Below are 15,782 nucleotides of genomic sequence, written 5' to 3'. Positions count from 1 at the left end.
ACACTGGAATATTACTCAGCCAAAAAAAGAATAAAGAATAAAGAAGACGTGGCATATATATATATATATATATATATACACACTGGAATATTACTCAGCCAAAAAAAGAATAAAGAATAAAGAAGACGTGGCATATATATATATATATATATATACACACTGGAATATTACTCAGCCAAAAAAAGAATAAAGAATAAAGAAGACGTCGCATATATATATATATATATATATATATACACACACTGGAATATTACTCAGCCAAAAAAAGAATAAAGAATAAAGAAGACGTGGCATATATATATATATATATATATATATATATATATATATATACACACTGGAATATTACTCAGCCAAAAAAAGAATGAGATAATGCCATTTGCAGCAACATGGATTATCAAGCTAAGTGAAGTAAGCCAGACAGAGAAAGACAAATATCATATGATATTGCTTATATGTGGAATCTAAAAACAAAAAAACAAATGAAATTATAAATAAGACAGAAATAGAGATATAATTAGAAATACATTTTATAATATAAAATACAAATATAAGATGTATTTCTTTTTTTTTTTTTTTTTTTTTTTATGCGTTACGCGGGCCTCTCACTGCTGTGGCCCCTCCCGCTGCGGAGGACAGGCTCCGGACGCGCAGGCCCAGCGGCCATGGCTCACGGGCCCAGCCGCTCCGCGGCATGTGGGATCCTCCCAGACCGGGGCACGAACCCGTGTCCCCTGCATCGGCAGGCAGACTCTCAACCACTGCGCCACCAGGGAAGCCCCAAGATGTATTTCTAATTATAACCCATTACTCACATACATATATATCAGTATAAATATGTATCACTGAAAATACGGCATTTCCTTAACTTCTGTAAGGCATTCGTATTTTTCTGTTTTTTAATTTTTAAAAATCCTGTTTTTGACCTGTTAAACGGATTTCAGGACTAATGAGTCAGAACTGTAGTTTTAACTGACGTTAAGTGTATTATACCACAATTAAAAAAAAAAACCCCATAAAATTCTACAGGTATTGACACAGAAGTCTCTAAGGTATCACCTTCTTAAATGAAAAAGTAAGTCCGAGACCAATATACGTAATATGATTCCATTAAAAAACCCCACACATTATGTGTGTGTAAACCTGCATGTGTTTGTGTGTTGCTGTTATTATTGTCCAGACACACTTCTGAAATTTGGGGGAAGATTTCTGTCTTTCTGCAAGGGGCACAAATACATGTGTGATTTGGAAAACTCAAAGAAGGAAAATAGACTGGTGTAAAGAGAGGCATCCCCGGGATGGGCCTGAGCCCCGGGTCCCTCCAAGGCCCCTGCCTGCTCCCTCCCCTTGGGACATACCTGAGGTATTGATCCAGTGACTGCACTGTCCCACGAGGCCTTCTGGGTTGTCAAGAAACCTGAGAGGACAGAGGTACATGTGAAAGGCCTTTTAGGGAAGGAGAGCAACCTTCTGAAACAGGATGTCTAGTAGATGTGCCCTAGTTCTCATTATTCACGGTAGTTAGGACTTAGACACTGAAGGAGCCAATTCTGAGCCAGGAGTTTACCAGAAGCACAGCTTCCAATCGCAACATTTTTACCAACTGATCAATACATCACCTGGTTTTACCTGTGTGCCTAAAGACATCTTATTTAATATAATGTTGATCCATTCACATGGATCTCTGGTCCAACAGCACTGAAGGATGCTCATCTCACACACGTATTTCCTTGCGCTTAGCACTTCATCACTATGCTTGGGGCCATTTTAAACAGCAAAATCCACCCCCGCCAAAGCATAAAAGTGTGGAAAATGTGGCACTAAACAGACCACATGAAGGACACTTGTGAGCTGAAACAAGAAGGCAGAGTGTCGCCTTGTTCAGCCTCGGGTAGGATCACGTGCATCGGGCAACTCAATTTTCTCCACTCTGCGTGTCTGAGAATGACTTTGAAAGCCATTCAAAGTATTGATTTTGGGGTTACAGATACATTTTAGTGAAGAGGTCAACTCACAAATACAGAATCTGTGAATAATGAGGATAAACTATCTATCTGTCTATCCACACACGTATTTGTATACATATACATGTATAAATACACAGACACACACACACACAGACACACACACATCCTCTTGGACCACTCAAGAAAAATGAAAGTTGCGGCGGAGGGACAAACTAGGAGGTTGGGATTAACGTATACACACTAGTATAGATAAAATAGATAACCAACAAGGACCTACTGTATAGCACAAGAAACTCTACTCAATATTTTGTAATCATCTATAAGGGAAAAGAATCTGAAATAGAATATATATATATATTCATATATATATCCATATACATATAACTGAATTACTGTGCTGTATAATGAAACTAACATGCTGGGGACCTTCCTGGTGGCACAGCGGTTAAGAACCCTCCTGCCAATGCAGGAGACACGGGTTCGAGCCCTGGTCCGGGAAGATCCCACATGCCACGGAGCAACTAAGCCCGTGCGCCACAAATATTGAGCCTGCGCTCTAGAGCCTGTGAGCCACGACAGCTGAGCCCTCGTGCCACAACTACTGAAGCCCGCGCACCTAGAGCCCGTGCTCCGCAACAAGAGAAGCCACCGCAATGAGAAGCCCGCACACCGCAACGAGGAGTAGCCCTGCTCTCCGCAACTAGAAAAAGCCCGCATGCGGCCACAAAGACCCAACGCAGTCAAAAATAAATAAATAAAATAAATTAAAAAAAAAAAAACTAACATGCTATTGTAAACCTACCTCAATTAAAAAAAAAAAGCAAGAAAGAGAAATGAAAGTTCATCCACTTCCTTGGCTCCATCCTCAGAGTCCTGGCCTCCTGTATCCTCCTCTGGCCTGCACCACCGGGCTGGCTCCCCACTGTCCACCCAGGCATGGGGTGCTGTCCTCCCCTTCCCCGCCCCATAGCCCACAAGTCCCCAGGCCCCACCCTCCTGCTCCCTAGCACTTTCTGCCCCATTCCCCGCTCTGTCCATGGCTCTAAGCCCAGCTCAGGCCTCACCCTTTCTCCCTGGACCCCAGCCTCCTCCCTAGCTTTCCATGCAACCCCCCTACAGCCCCAGAGAGTCTTTCTATGCCCAGAGTGGACCCTGCCCCTCCCTGCTCGCAGCCCTCCTGTGGTTCCCCAGTGCCCTGTTGGGAAACCTCTGGCAGCAAAGACACCAGCCCCTGTGGCTTTGCCTCCCTGGCTTCCTCCCTCCATCTCATACTCCAGTCACACCAAACTCCTAGCCCAACCAGGTCACACATCCACCCACATCCCCTGGCCTCTATACATATTGCTCCTCTGCCTTTGGCAGCCTTTCCCCACCTTGACCCCCCGTGAGTGGCTGCTCTCCCTTCTGGACATGGCTTGAGGGCTGGTACCGTGGAAGCTTCCCCTGGACCCCTGCAGGTTGGGGAAACAGATCCCTGCCGAGTGTCTGCACACCCTGCGCATAGGTCCACGGATCCCCTACAGCAACTCTCATATGTGCACAAGAAGGGCTGGGTCTGACCCTTGTCTCTCCCCAGCAGCCTCAGGGTGTATGTGGTAAATGATTGAGCGAGCGAGTGATGGCAGAAACGGGCTGTGCCAGCCTCAGGACATTGTAAATTGTGTGAGCAATTCTCCCATCACAGGCTGTCACTGTGTTCGTGGGACCTCCCCGCCCAGTGGCAGCCTTGAGAGCAGGGACCAACTGCAACCAGAGTCTGTGCTTTCCCTGCTGGGGGCCTTGCACAACAGAAAGCCATGGGGAATCAAATTGCCTCTCCTCTTTCTTTTATTCATTCATTGTGTCATGAACTAGAACTTTCAAAAAAAATGAATACATATTTGCTGAGTGAATGGAAAAAAGCCACGCACACCAGTAAGACGTCGGAGAGGACAGGCTAGGGCTCCGGAAAACGTGCATGTGGCAACACTGCCCCCTTGTGGGCCCTTTGGTTACTGCCTCAAGTCAACCGACAGAGGCTGGGCTGGTGGTGTTTAGAGTGAGTCCCACCATCACCACCGATGCTCCCTGTGGAGTATCTTCATGTTCCCCGCCCTCCCTCTGTGATTGTGGCTGGGGTCTGGGGTTCTGGAAGGAACTCTTACTTATTCTGAAGTCATTGATAAGAAAGTGATTACTAAGACCTATTTTATTTACTCTGCGTCCTACTTGGCAAGGGCAGAGCCTCTTAGTGAAGCATGTCACAGTCACATTTGTTTAACTCCTGTGAAGGGGAAGGTGGGAGAGCGGTGAAAAGGGAGATACGACTGTTCTTAGGAGTTAGAGGAGGTAGGGGGAGGGAGGATCCAACCCAGTGGAGCCTCAGGAAGCAGGTTCAGAATGCACGAATGAACGAACAGAGAGTTCACACATGTGACATGCTGTCTATCCAGAAATCTTGCCTCCCCTTTGTCCACCTGGGAAACTCCTCGGCAGACCGGGTCAGGCGTCTCTTGGGTAAGTGCTCCCAGGGGCCCGAGGCCAGGTCACGTGCCTCCCCTCTGCTCCCAAAATGCCCCGGGGCTGCCTCCACCCTCACAGGCACCGCTCACTTCCTGCCTGCGCGTCTCCTCCCGGCCTGGGAACCTCCAAGGCTGGGGCTGCCTCTGCCTGACCCGTGTGCCCACACGGGAGCCCAGGCCTGGGTGTGAAGAAGGTTCACGCCTTCTTTCCTTAGTCGTTCATCCATCCTGCAACTATCTCATGAGCACCCACAACGTGCCAAGCGCTGTACTGCGAACGACACAGTGACAAGAGAGCTGACGCGGTCCCTGCCTTCAGAGAAATCCGACTAAAGGGGGCACTGCGGAGGAGTCCGCTACCTGGCGCCCAGTGTCACTGTGATGGCAGAATCCCAGGGGTCGGCAGCCACAGGCTGGAGACATTTCCCAGCCCCCACTGCAGCTTGGGGTGGCCACGTGACCAAGAGACATGTCAATTCCGGTCCTGCCCTCTAAAAGCAACGGGTGTCAGTGGCACTAGAGCTCACACCCAGTATGAGGGGGGCTGAGGTACCCCACAACCCTTGGCCTCCTACCTTGGGGCTGTTAGTGAGAAGGAAGTAAAGATCTACCTCGTTTGGGCCGCAGTCTTTCGGGGTCTCCTCGTAAGAGCAACTCAGCCTCGTCACTAACACAGCAGAGCGCTTCAAGGAGCAGTTCACAAACTTCAGCCTCACTTAACCGCTTTAGCGGCTGGGCTGTGGGCTCCGACTACTTGTGTTGCTAATTCTGTGACTCGTTTTCACCTGACTTCAATGCAAAAATGGAAAACTACTGGAAAACCAGAAAATAAGTGCAGAAAGAAATGAAGAAAGCAGGGAAATGGGCTCATGTTCTGGCAGGTTCTGATGCAGAGGAAACCTGGGAGCTGAAGGCTGCTCTCTCTTTCTCTGTCTCTTCATCCTTCAGCAGAGATGTTGGGGCCTATTAGCACCGAAGTGGGACCTCCTACTTGCCTCACTGCCTTTCTGGAGGTGATTCATCTGTCACAACTGCCATGAGACCTGCCCTGGCCTTTAAATCTAAAAGAGCAGGCATGCCCACACCCTGACAGCCCCCCTGATGGCTACCCAGGGTTCCGAGCTGATGGCCCCCACCGCCTGACCTCTGCCGTGCTGTGTGTTTCACGATCTCTGTACTGTCTATCTCCCCCATTAGAATGCGAGTTCCCTGAGGGCAGGGATGTTTGTCCTTAGTTACTCCTGTATCCCCAGGCCCTGGAATAGAGCTTGGTGCATGGGAGGTGCTCACTGAGTATTTGGTGAGTGAAGGATGGTAACAACCAAACACCACCAAGCCACGTGCGATGGGCCGCCCATACTTGGGAGACACTAGCTTCCAGGTGAAAGGGCCTCCTCTGGAGTCAAATGACCTGGGAGCAACTCTAATCAGCTGTGTGACCTGGGCTGATTACCTAAGCTCTCTGTGCTTTCAGATCATGAGAGCACTTACCTCAGAGCTGCTCTGAGGATGACACAGGGGAGCACTGGGCGCACTGCCCGGCACAGGAAAGTATACAATAAAGGTCAGCCTTGAACAGGTCATTACGGGCAGGCCAACGTGACAGGCGTCCCTTCCTCTGAGCGTGAACAAGCAGGAGACCTGATGCAGTGGGGGCGAGGGAAGGGCTCCCCGGGGACTGACGACTAAGCCGAAACCTGAAGGAGGGTGAGATTTGGGGCATGGCATCTGGGTGTGCATTCGATCAGCATAAATCAAACATAACACATTTCAAACACAACGTATTTTTCAAGGACACAGCTACACCTAAAATTAACTGAGGAGAAGCACTGAGCTTCTTTAACAATGTAAAGTTTAAAAAATAAAGCATTGAGTGAAAGAAAGAAAGAGAATGAAATTTAGAGCACAGTACCATTTATGCAAGTTAAATACACTCATCATATGTTGTTTAAGGACATAGACGTGTCTATACAAACTTATTTGAAAGCAGTAGTCAGAAGCAGTAAAGTTGATGCACGTGTCATGATGGGGTTAAAGTGTTGAGTGAAAAAAGCCAGAAACAGGTGAGATTCAGAACAGAATACCATTTATGCAAGTCAAATACACACAGTGCCACCACCGTCATGCAAGTTTAAGGATACAAGTACATTTACGCAAGCATATCGGTAGGACATATATTCAGCAAGTATGTGTGTCCACAGTTGAGAGAAGGAAGCTGGGGGATAATTAAGAGGGGGCAAGGGCTTCCCTGGTGGCGCAGTGGTTGAGAGTCCGCCTGCCGATGCAGGGGACGCGGGTTCGTGCCCCGGTCTGGGAGGATCCCACATGCCGCGGAGCGGCTGGGCCCGTGAGCCATGGCCGCTGAGCCTGCGCGTCCGGAGCCTGTCCTCCGCAACGGGAGAGGCCACAACGGTGAGAGGCCCGCGTAACGCATAAAAAAAAAAAAAAAAAAAAAAAAAAAAAAAAAAAAAAAAAAAAGAGGGGGCAAAATAAAACGAGACAGAGGCTCAACAGGAACCAACAACACAGCATACTGAGAACTGAAAAGTACGACAGACTCAATGCTGTTCACTGGAGAGTTTTCCCTCTTCCCACTCTGCACACTTTGCCTGGATAATCTCTCATCCTCTCCCAGGGCCTCTGCTGACAATTCCTGAGACATTGCTGGGGTCTAAGGCTCCGTTTGGACTTCATTCCTGCACTTCAGATGGGAGAGCCAACCATCTCCTGGATGGCCCCTCCTGGATGACTCCTCTTGGGGCAACTCTCATGCCCCAAGTCTATACCAGAGTTTGAATCCCAACGTGTGGACCTGCAGAGCTTCCCTGTATCTAGCCGTCTACTGTCCTTGGTGCTGAAGACCGAAGCCCCTGTGCTTGCTTCCCTCTGAGCCCAGCTGCCCTCTGTCCTTGGTGCTGAACCGCGCACTCAGCAGCACCTCCCTTGGCACCGAGGTGCCCTCTGTCCTTGGTGCTGAGCATCTAAAACAGAACCAGCAGGACCCGGCGCTTTTACATGCAGAGGTGAAGGAAGCATGTAAAAGAAGCCACTGTTGCCAGATGCCGAGGCAGGGCCCAGGCCAAAATGTTCAGGTTGCCTGTGGGTCCCCGTGGGAGTGAATGACTCATGGTGTCCTGTACACTGTGAGCATTTTCTACAGGCCAGGCTCTGTGCTGAGTGCTGCGTACCTGACTCCCCCGAATCCTTCCACAGCCCCCTGAGGTGGGTGCTAATAGGATCCCTTCTGACGGAGGACACTGAGGCTTGTGGAGGTTAAGCTGCTCACCCAACACCCTGCAGCAGTGGGGCTGGAGTCTGACCCCAGGCAGTGTGGCTCCAGATCCCCACGCTCCTGTCTGCTGGAATGGATGGTAGAGCAGATTCCCGAGAACTGCAGAGGCCCTGACCCTGCCAGATGCCGCCTCCCCCTCTTTTCTGTTCCCTATTGGGTTCTGAGCTTCAGTCCCCCCTGCAGGGGTGCTGGGCAGTGATGGGCTCTGCTGACCCCCAGACTCACTTCTGTTTCAGCTTCATGATATCCTCGGTGTTGGGAAGGCAGTTCGTCCATGGCAGGGTCCCATAGAGCCACTTCAGCAGACAGTAGCCCAGGGTCTGGAGGTCACTGCGGCGGGAGGGCCCTGGGGCGGGAGGGGAGGAGGTGGCGGCTCAGTCCAGATGTCCTGCTCACTGACACGCCCCCCCCCTTTCTCTCACGGACTCAAGCATGGGCTCACACACTCACCCAAACATACAGGCTCTCATCTGTTCATTCACTTCTCACTCACCTACCCTCAGTCCCTCATGGGTCTCTCGATTACTCATCCACTCCCTCAGCCATCCCTTCATCCCCGCTTTCACTAGCTCACTCCCTCATCTACTTGTCTTTCATTCATGCACCTATTTATTCAATGAGTCCTCAGAGCCCTGTGTGCCAGGCCCCTTCCCACATTCTTAAAACACAGATAAGAGCCTGGTTGGGTCCCAGCCCTTGACAGTCCAGTGGAGAGACAGTTATAGCGTGGGATCATCTGGGTTATAGAGGAGACAGAACAGCGCATGAGGGAACGCGGAACGATGGGCACTGAACTCAGCCTCACTCAGTAAGGGAAGGCAAAGGAGACAGCAGCATGATTTTTCTCATGCTTCCTAAATCACACGATGTAGACAACACTCCATATAAGCATTCAACAAACAGTGAGAGTTGACTGTGCCAGACCTTTGCCCTTTGGTGCTGGAGGCACAGGTACCATCACTTCCCCGGGGGAGCTTAGTGTAGTGGGAGGGTGCGGGCAGGTACATGGATGGTCATATCAAGGGGTTGGGAAAGGAGAGGCCGAGACCTCCTCAAGGAATCTTCTTCTCAAAGTGTTCTCTTCTCTCCCCATACACCTTCCTTGGATAATTTCATTCCCATCCCTGGGCTTCAACTGACAACTCCTGAGATACTGCTGACATCTGAGTCTCCATCCAGACCTCGCTCCTGTACTGCTGACGTGGACAGCCAACTGCTTACTCAACAGCCCCTCCTAGATGACTCCTGGACAACTCTCACGTTCCAAGTCTACAGAGATCCTGAACGTGAACCTCTGGAGCCGCAGGGCTTCCTTGCAGTCAACTGCTCACTGCCCTTGGCGCTGGACTACTGCCCCACGATGACCTCATGTGTGTGGGCGCTATCCATGGTCCTGAATCCCTACCGTGGCTCCCTGGCTCAGCCTGACTCCTGTGTTTGGCCATCTGCTGTCCGTGGCTGTGAAAACCTACAACGGCCCTTGTCCGAGAAGCATGTCTCCATGGTCCTGAATCCCTTCTCTGGCCTCTTACCACATCCCTTGTGCAGGTCCATGCTAATGAACTCAAGGTCCCCCTCATGTGGGCTCCTGCTGCCTTCGTTGTACGCCACGTGTCTGCCACCTGGCGAATAGCGGAAGGTGAAGCCATAGCCTGCCAGGGTCACCTGTGTGGACGTGGGGAGAAGCCATACAGTTTGAAGGTTAGGAGCTTGGATTCTGGAGTCAGAGATTTCAATCGTGGGTGCAATTTGAAACATAATGCCAAACAGTACACAAGGGTGTGAAAAGAACACAAACCAACTATCCCCATCACTGCTCAGCCCCCCTAAACCCACTGTCCAGAAGTAACCACTAATATAGATTCTTATGCATTATTTCAAATCATTTTCTTTAAATAATCAGTAAACACATGTGGTACGGGAGGGGGCTCTAGTTTCCCACACATGGATCACACTCTACCTCCTGCTGGACACACAGCTTACTGCACTTCAACAGTGTATTGACTCTAGAGCCAGACAGACCAGGTTCCAATGCCAGCTTGGCCCTTTAGTGGCCATACAACTTTGGACAAATTATGAAACGTCTCTGTGCTTTGATTTCTCCATTTGTAAAATGAAGATATGACAGTCCTCACCTTGCAGGGCCGTTAGGAGGCTTAACTGAGTTTAAAACAAAAAGCCCTTATCTACTAGACACACAAAGTTAGCCACATCAGCTTTTTAATGGCTGCATTTTAAAAAAAATTTAATTAATTAATTAATGTCTGCGTTGGGTCTTCGTTGCGCGCGGGCTTTCTCTCTAGTTGTGGCGAGCGGGGGCTACTCTTCACTGTAGCGCACGGCTTCTCACTGCAGTGGCTTCTCTTGTTGCAGAGCACGGGCTCTAGGCACGCAGGCTCAGTAGTTGTGGCACACAGGCTTAACTGCTCCACGGCATGTGGGATCTTCCCGGACCAGGGCTCAAACCCGTGTCCCCTGCATTGGCAGGCGGATTCTTAACCACTGCGCCACCAGGGAAGTCCCTAATGGCTGCATCTTATTCTGCCGAATGGAGAGTAGACAACTGTTGGCTTTGTCCATGTGAGACCTACATCTTTTTCTTCTGGTCACAGTTTGTGATGGTTAACTTTATGTGTCAGCCTGACTGGGCCACAGGGTACCCAGACATGTAGCCAAAGGTTATTCTGGGTGTGTCTGTGAGGGTGTATCTGGATGAGATGAATATTTAAATCAGTAGGCTGAATAAAACAGACTGCCCTCTCTAGTGTGCTTGGGCCTCACCCAATCAGCTGAATAGAACACAAAGGCTGAGTGAAAGGGAATGAATGCCTCCTGCCTGACCACGTGAGCCGAACATCAGCCTTCTCTTGCCTTTAGATTTGAACAGAAATATTGGCTCTTCTTGGGTCTCGGGCCTGCCAGCTTTCAGACTGGAAATCACACAATCACCTCTTCTAGTTTCCAGGCCTTTGGATCTGACGAGACACATTATCAGCTCTCCCGGTCTCCAGCCTGCCGACTGCAGATCGAGGTCCCTAGATCAGCTTCCATAATTGTTTGGGGCAGCTCCTTATAATAAATCTCTTTCTCTCTCTCCCTTATATATATACGCACACACACACACACACACATACACATTCTATTGGTTCTGTCTCTTTAGAGAGCTCTGACTACTATGGTTCCAGGGTTTTTCTCTGGGATCACCCCTCTCCAATTCTCAGTCCATGTGTCTGAGGTGGGGCTCACCTGATCTATTTCCACTGGGGTTGCTAAACTGAGGGGATTTGAGCCTCATTTGCTGGTGGTTATTTTGTCACCACAGGGAAGACATTTTGCCTGATTATGAGCAATGCAAACACAAGAAGAGCCCAGAAACGGAAGACCCAGCTTCCCAATGACTGGGTCTGAGTTCTTAGATTCAGCCATGCTTGAAGCCAGTGAAGTCCTAGATTTTTCCACTCCATGGAGCAATAAATTGCACTTGGCCCTTTTTAAACTTTTTTTCCTCTTTCGTTTTTGCTTAAGGCATGTTAAATTGGGTTTCTGTCATTAGCAGGAGTAATTAGAATTTACTTTAAAATACTAATTAGTACTCTACTGGGAGTATGTATTTGAGGTTTTCCAATTTTACTGTCACGATCAGTGTTGTCAGGAACATTTTGTACATGTATCTTCGAGTATATGGATAAGATACGTTCCTAAAAGTGGACCCAGTAGATCAAAAAACATATGCAGTTGAATTTTGACTGCTATGTTCAAATTACCTTCCAAAAAGGCTGCCCATTTCATACTTCCAATAGTACGTAAAGAATTCCTAGTTCCTTACATCCTTATCAGCAGGAGATATTATTTTTCTTTTTAATTTTGTCCACCCAAAGGGTAAAAATAGTGTATTTTAAGAGTAATTGCTGTGACTATTCGGGAGGTTAAGCATCTTTTCATACACTTAACATGTGGATTTCTTTTTCTACGAACTGCTTTTCCTATCCTTTGTCTATTTTCCTACTAAGTCACTTATCTCTTCTTATTTATTTGAAGGAACTCTTTACACATGATGGATAGCAATTCTTTGTCTGCAATAAGCATTGTGAAATGAACGCAGGTTTTGAGACAGGTGAGATCCTGAGCCCAGAGCGCCCCCAGGATGGAGGAGGGCCTGGCTATTACCTGGCACAAGTCCTCTGGATTCACAAAGATATTCTCAGCTGTCACGTTGCCGTGAACATACTCATTCTCATGGAGGAACTCCAGGGCATCCAGCTGCGGGGAAGAAAGCAAGTGTCTCCGTGAGCAGCAGGCTAACACAAAGAGGCTCTGATGCAAAGCTCCGGAGGGAACCCCCACTGTCGGGCCTGGGGTCACGTGGTGCTGCTTGTGGTGGCGGCGGCGGTGGTCCAAGCCTGACTACTCCTAAGTGAAGCATCAGGAAGCCCACCCTGACAGCACACCTCAGCATGTCTTCTAATCAGGTTTTTGAAAAATTCAGCATTAAAGCTGATATTTGGTTTTCCATTGACCTCTTATGTCTATCTCTTAGCTGATCTCAGGAGGGGAAGAAGCTGGTTACTTATTGACCCCCCGCAAGAAAGAAAACCCAGCACTCATGTACATCAAAGAAGTTTTTTCTCATTTGCCCTAGGGAGCAGAAATACATTTAGCTAAGTAATTTATATTCTGATCTCTAGCTCTGACTTTTCCATTGAGCTCATATATTGAACTGCCCAGGTACTCCTTACATCTTGATTACAACCCAAGCCCCCGTCGACTCCAAGGCTCTACTGCCCACCAATTCTGCTTGTTCAAACTCTCCATCCCCACAGCCCAGCTCCTCCTCAGGCCTGGTCCTCTCTGTGCTGACCTCACCCAGCCTCCATCTCACCCCTCCGGCCCATCCCCACACTGCCCACAGGGTCTTTCTACACCCAGAGCTGACCCTGCCCTTCCCCTATTCCCAATCCTCGCGTGGCTCCCCAGCGCCCTCGGGACAGAGTCCCGGTCCCCCAGGTTGGTGTTCAAGGTCCTGCGTGATCTGGTCACTGCTGAGCTCTCCACACCAACCTCAGCTGTTACCTTTCCCCTCTACACGTCACACTGCAGACACTCTGAGCGTAATGACCTTCGGGACTCACCTGATGTGTCACTCCCTTGCCACTTCCATCCCTCCAGCAATTTACACTGGGTCCTCTTATTCTCCATCACTTCTAGTCAAAGCACTTTTCAAAATTTGTGCAACTGTGATTTAATATCATCCTCTCCCACTAGACATAAAAACCATGACTGTGCTGCCCCCCACGGTACTCTCAGCCCCTGGGACAGTGTCTGATTCCCAGCAGGGACCTGATAAATATTTAATGAAATGATGGATGAAGGAAGGAATGAATGAACAAAAGTCTTGTGCTCTCTCTCCCACACCAGCCTTTGCCTAAGCTATATCCTTGGCCTGGAATGTTCTCCCATGCATCTCCACTCCTACTCTACCCAGCACCTTGCTATATCCCACTCTTGACTTAGAAATGACCTCTACCAGGAAGTTCAACTGAACCCCTCAATTTAGGCTGGGACCCTTCCTCCAACTGCTACGGTCTCCTGACAATACTTATCACTCTGTTTTTTTTTTCTGGCCGCGTTGCATGGCATGCAGGATCTTAGTGCCTCAACCAGGGATTGAACCCGCGCCCCCTGCACTGGAAGTGCAGAGTCTTAACCACTGGACCGCCAGGGAAGTCCCACTTATCACTCTGGTTCTAACAGCCTGGTGTTCAGCTGTGTTGGTCACCGTGCTCGCCCCAGTGCCCAGCAGAGGGAGGTGTGGGCTGAACGTGTCAATGAGCAAACAGACGGATAAACTAGGACCCGGGGGGCCATCCTCTGGATGGGAGCCTGCAACTTTCAGGGACTTACCAGCCGGCAGGCCATCTGGAACACAGAGCTCACTGACATCACATGCTTCGGGTAGTCATCCAGGATTGACTGAAGGCTCCTCCCCAGGATGGGGAACACCAAGAACCTGGAAGACATGAGTGTCCCAGCAAGTGGGAGAGATGACCAGGGGAGGGGATGGAATACAAGCCACCAAGGATGGGGTGTGGCTGGGGGCTACCAGATCCCGGTCCTGGGTGAGATGAAGGGTTCGGATTGGTGGGGGACCAGCCTGCCTCAAGGCTGGGGGAAGGAAGGAAGCAACTATCTGGCCAGTGGCTCCAGGGTCCCAGCCACACCTGGGCATGTGACAGGGAGAGAAAGGAAGGGGCCAGTGAGGCGAGTGGCAAGTGAAGTGACTCACCTGTACTTGTTCTGGTGAATGCCAAAACCGACGCAGGTGGGGATGGCCAGCTGGGGGATCGAGTGCAGCTTTTTCCACTTGTTCACTGTGGGAGGCAGGGGCCTGACAGGTTAGGGCCCACCTGGCCCTGCACCCACAACGGACAGCAGCCCATTCCCAGACCAGAAGCAGAGCGCACCCGAGCCCAGGCCACACACTGGGTCTCCTGGTTGGTGATGTCGCCTCTGTGGGTGCATGACAGCGAGGGGGGTGACGATAGGGGGTGTGAACATGGGAGAAAGCACTGACAAATCTGGAGTGAGTGGAAGCGGTAAGAGCGACAGCGTAACCTCTGAATTCCCATGTAGAGCTAATGAGATTGGAGAGTGTCTAAACTGGTCAAGGTGTCACTACATGTCCGCCCACCTTCCAGGATCTCAGTTGGATGGTACAGATCCAGCGGTGTGCTGATAAAAGTTTAACAGCTGGTTGTCTGGGGAAAGATAGCCTTGATCTGTCGTGTTTGCTGACTTCTGTGGTGTAAATACTTCCCAGTATGGCCAGTTTCAAGCTACCAATGTGGTATCATGGAAGACTGAGGTGGAAAGAGAGGCAGTAGTGTGCCCTTACATGGTATTTCCACCACACAGATACAGTGAATGTAAATAACCTCAAGAATATAGATAGTAGGGACTTCCCTGGCGGTCCAGTGGTTAGGACTCTGCGCTTCCACTGCAGGGGGCATGGGTTCAATTCCTGGTCGGGGAACTAAGATCCCACATGCCAAGAGGCGTGGCCAAAAAAAAAAAAAAGTCTAGATGATAGAAAATGTAGACAAATAATTAGGAAGGGATGAGCTTTGAGTATTTATTACCCTTGCTCTTAATTTGACTGTAAATTGATAAAATTTATGATGACTATGTTTTATTTATTTATTTAAGATGGCTATGACTGAAAGCTTGCAGGGCAATTTTATTATTTTAAAAATGATTTATTTATTTATTTGGCTGTGCTGGGTCTTAGTTGCAGCATGCAGGATCTTCGTTGTGGCATGCGGGATCTAGTTCTCTGACCAGGGACTGAACCCAGGCCCCCTGCATTGGGAGCACGGAGTTTTACCCACTGGACAACCAGGGAAGTCCGATGGCTATGTTTTAATAACTGGCTTGCAATATTTGTGAAAATTTAATACTTGGCGCTCAAGAGCTAGTATGACAAGCCAGCCTCAGCCCATTGTCCGCTGTCTGTCCTCTGGGGCCTGAGGCCCGAGGGGTGATGGGAGCAAACCTGGGCCTTTAATTTAATCCCCACCCTTCCCACACCTTCAGGGAGAAGCCAGTTGTTTTGACCAAGCCGGTACCCCCAACTCTTCCCCCACTTGCCCACTTCCCTGAGGAATACCTTGCAAAGGCTTGGCGGCCCGCTGGAAGAAGTTCTGCTCGTTGAACAAGCGCCCGTCCTTGGCATCCTAGTGGAGGAGGAGAGGGGAAAAGGCTGTCACACTGGAATCTCTTAGGCAAGGGCTCCAAGGTCATCACTGGCCATGGATTACCCCAGGGTAATGCCAGCAATAACCCAGGTTCCCCAAGTCCTGCACATCAGAACCAAATTCCCTAGGGTGCTCCATGTGAACATATATCAGAGACTTTGAGTCACTGCCCAGGTTCCTTTTCTTTTTTTTTTTTTTTTTTCCTTTTCTTTTACAATAGGATCTACAAGTTTTCCCTAGACACATGCCCTTCAGCTAAAAACTACATTTC

At 49.4% G+C, this 15,782-nt stretch overlaps 1 protein-coding gene across 8 annotated transcripts in view; it reads right to left on the bottom strand.

Moving 5' to 3' along the window:
- The window catches only part of VRK3 (VRK serine/threonine kinase 3), a 47,469-nt gene that overhangs the window by 9,194 nt on the left and 22,493 nt on the right, over nucleotides 1-15,782 (bottom strand). For all 8 annotated transcript variants that reach the window (XM_032611926.1, XM_032611923.1, XM_032611920.1 and 5 more), the window contains 7 exons: nucleotides 15,424-15,490; nucleotides 14,044-14,128; nucleotides 13,662-13,767; nucleotides 11,928-12,020; nucleotides 9,293-9,425; nucleotides 7,986-8,106; nucleotides 1,359-1,417 (listed from right to left, as the gene is read on the bottom strand). In XM_032611926.1, coding sequence (XP_032467817.1) covers nucleotides 1,359-1,417; nucleotides 7,986-8,106; nucleotides 9,293-9,425; nucleotides 11,928-12,020; nucleotides 13,662-13,767; nucleotides 14,044-14,128; nucleotides 15,424-15,490 — 664 coding nt within the window. The remainder of the gene's footprint in view (nucleotides 1-1,358; nucleotides 1,418-7,985; nucleotides 8,107-9,292; nucleotides 9,426-11,927; nucleotides 12,021-13,661; nucleotides 13,768-14,043; nucleotides 14,129-15,423; nucleotides 15,491-15,782) is intronic.

Source organism: Phocoena sinus, chromosome 19 (assembly GCF_008692025.1).
Source record: "Phocoena sinus isolate mPhoSin1 chromosome 19, mPhoSin1.pri, whole genome shotgun sequence".
Taxonomy (NCBI): domain Eukaryota; kingdom Metazoa; phylum Chordata; class Mammalia; order Artiodactyla; family Phocoenidae; genus Phocoena; species Phocoena sinus.
Note: the sequence above shows the minus strand (reverse complement) of the source record. Positions and strands in the feature narration are given on the sequence as shown.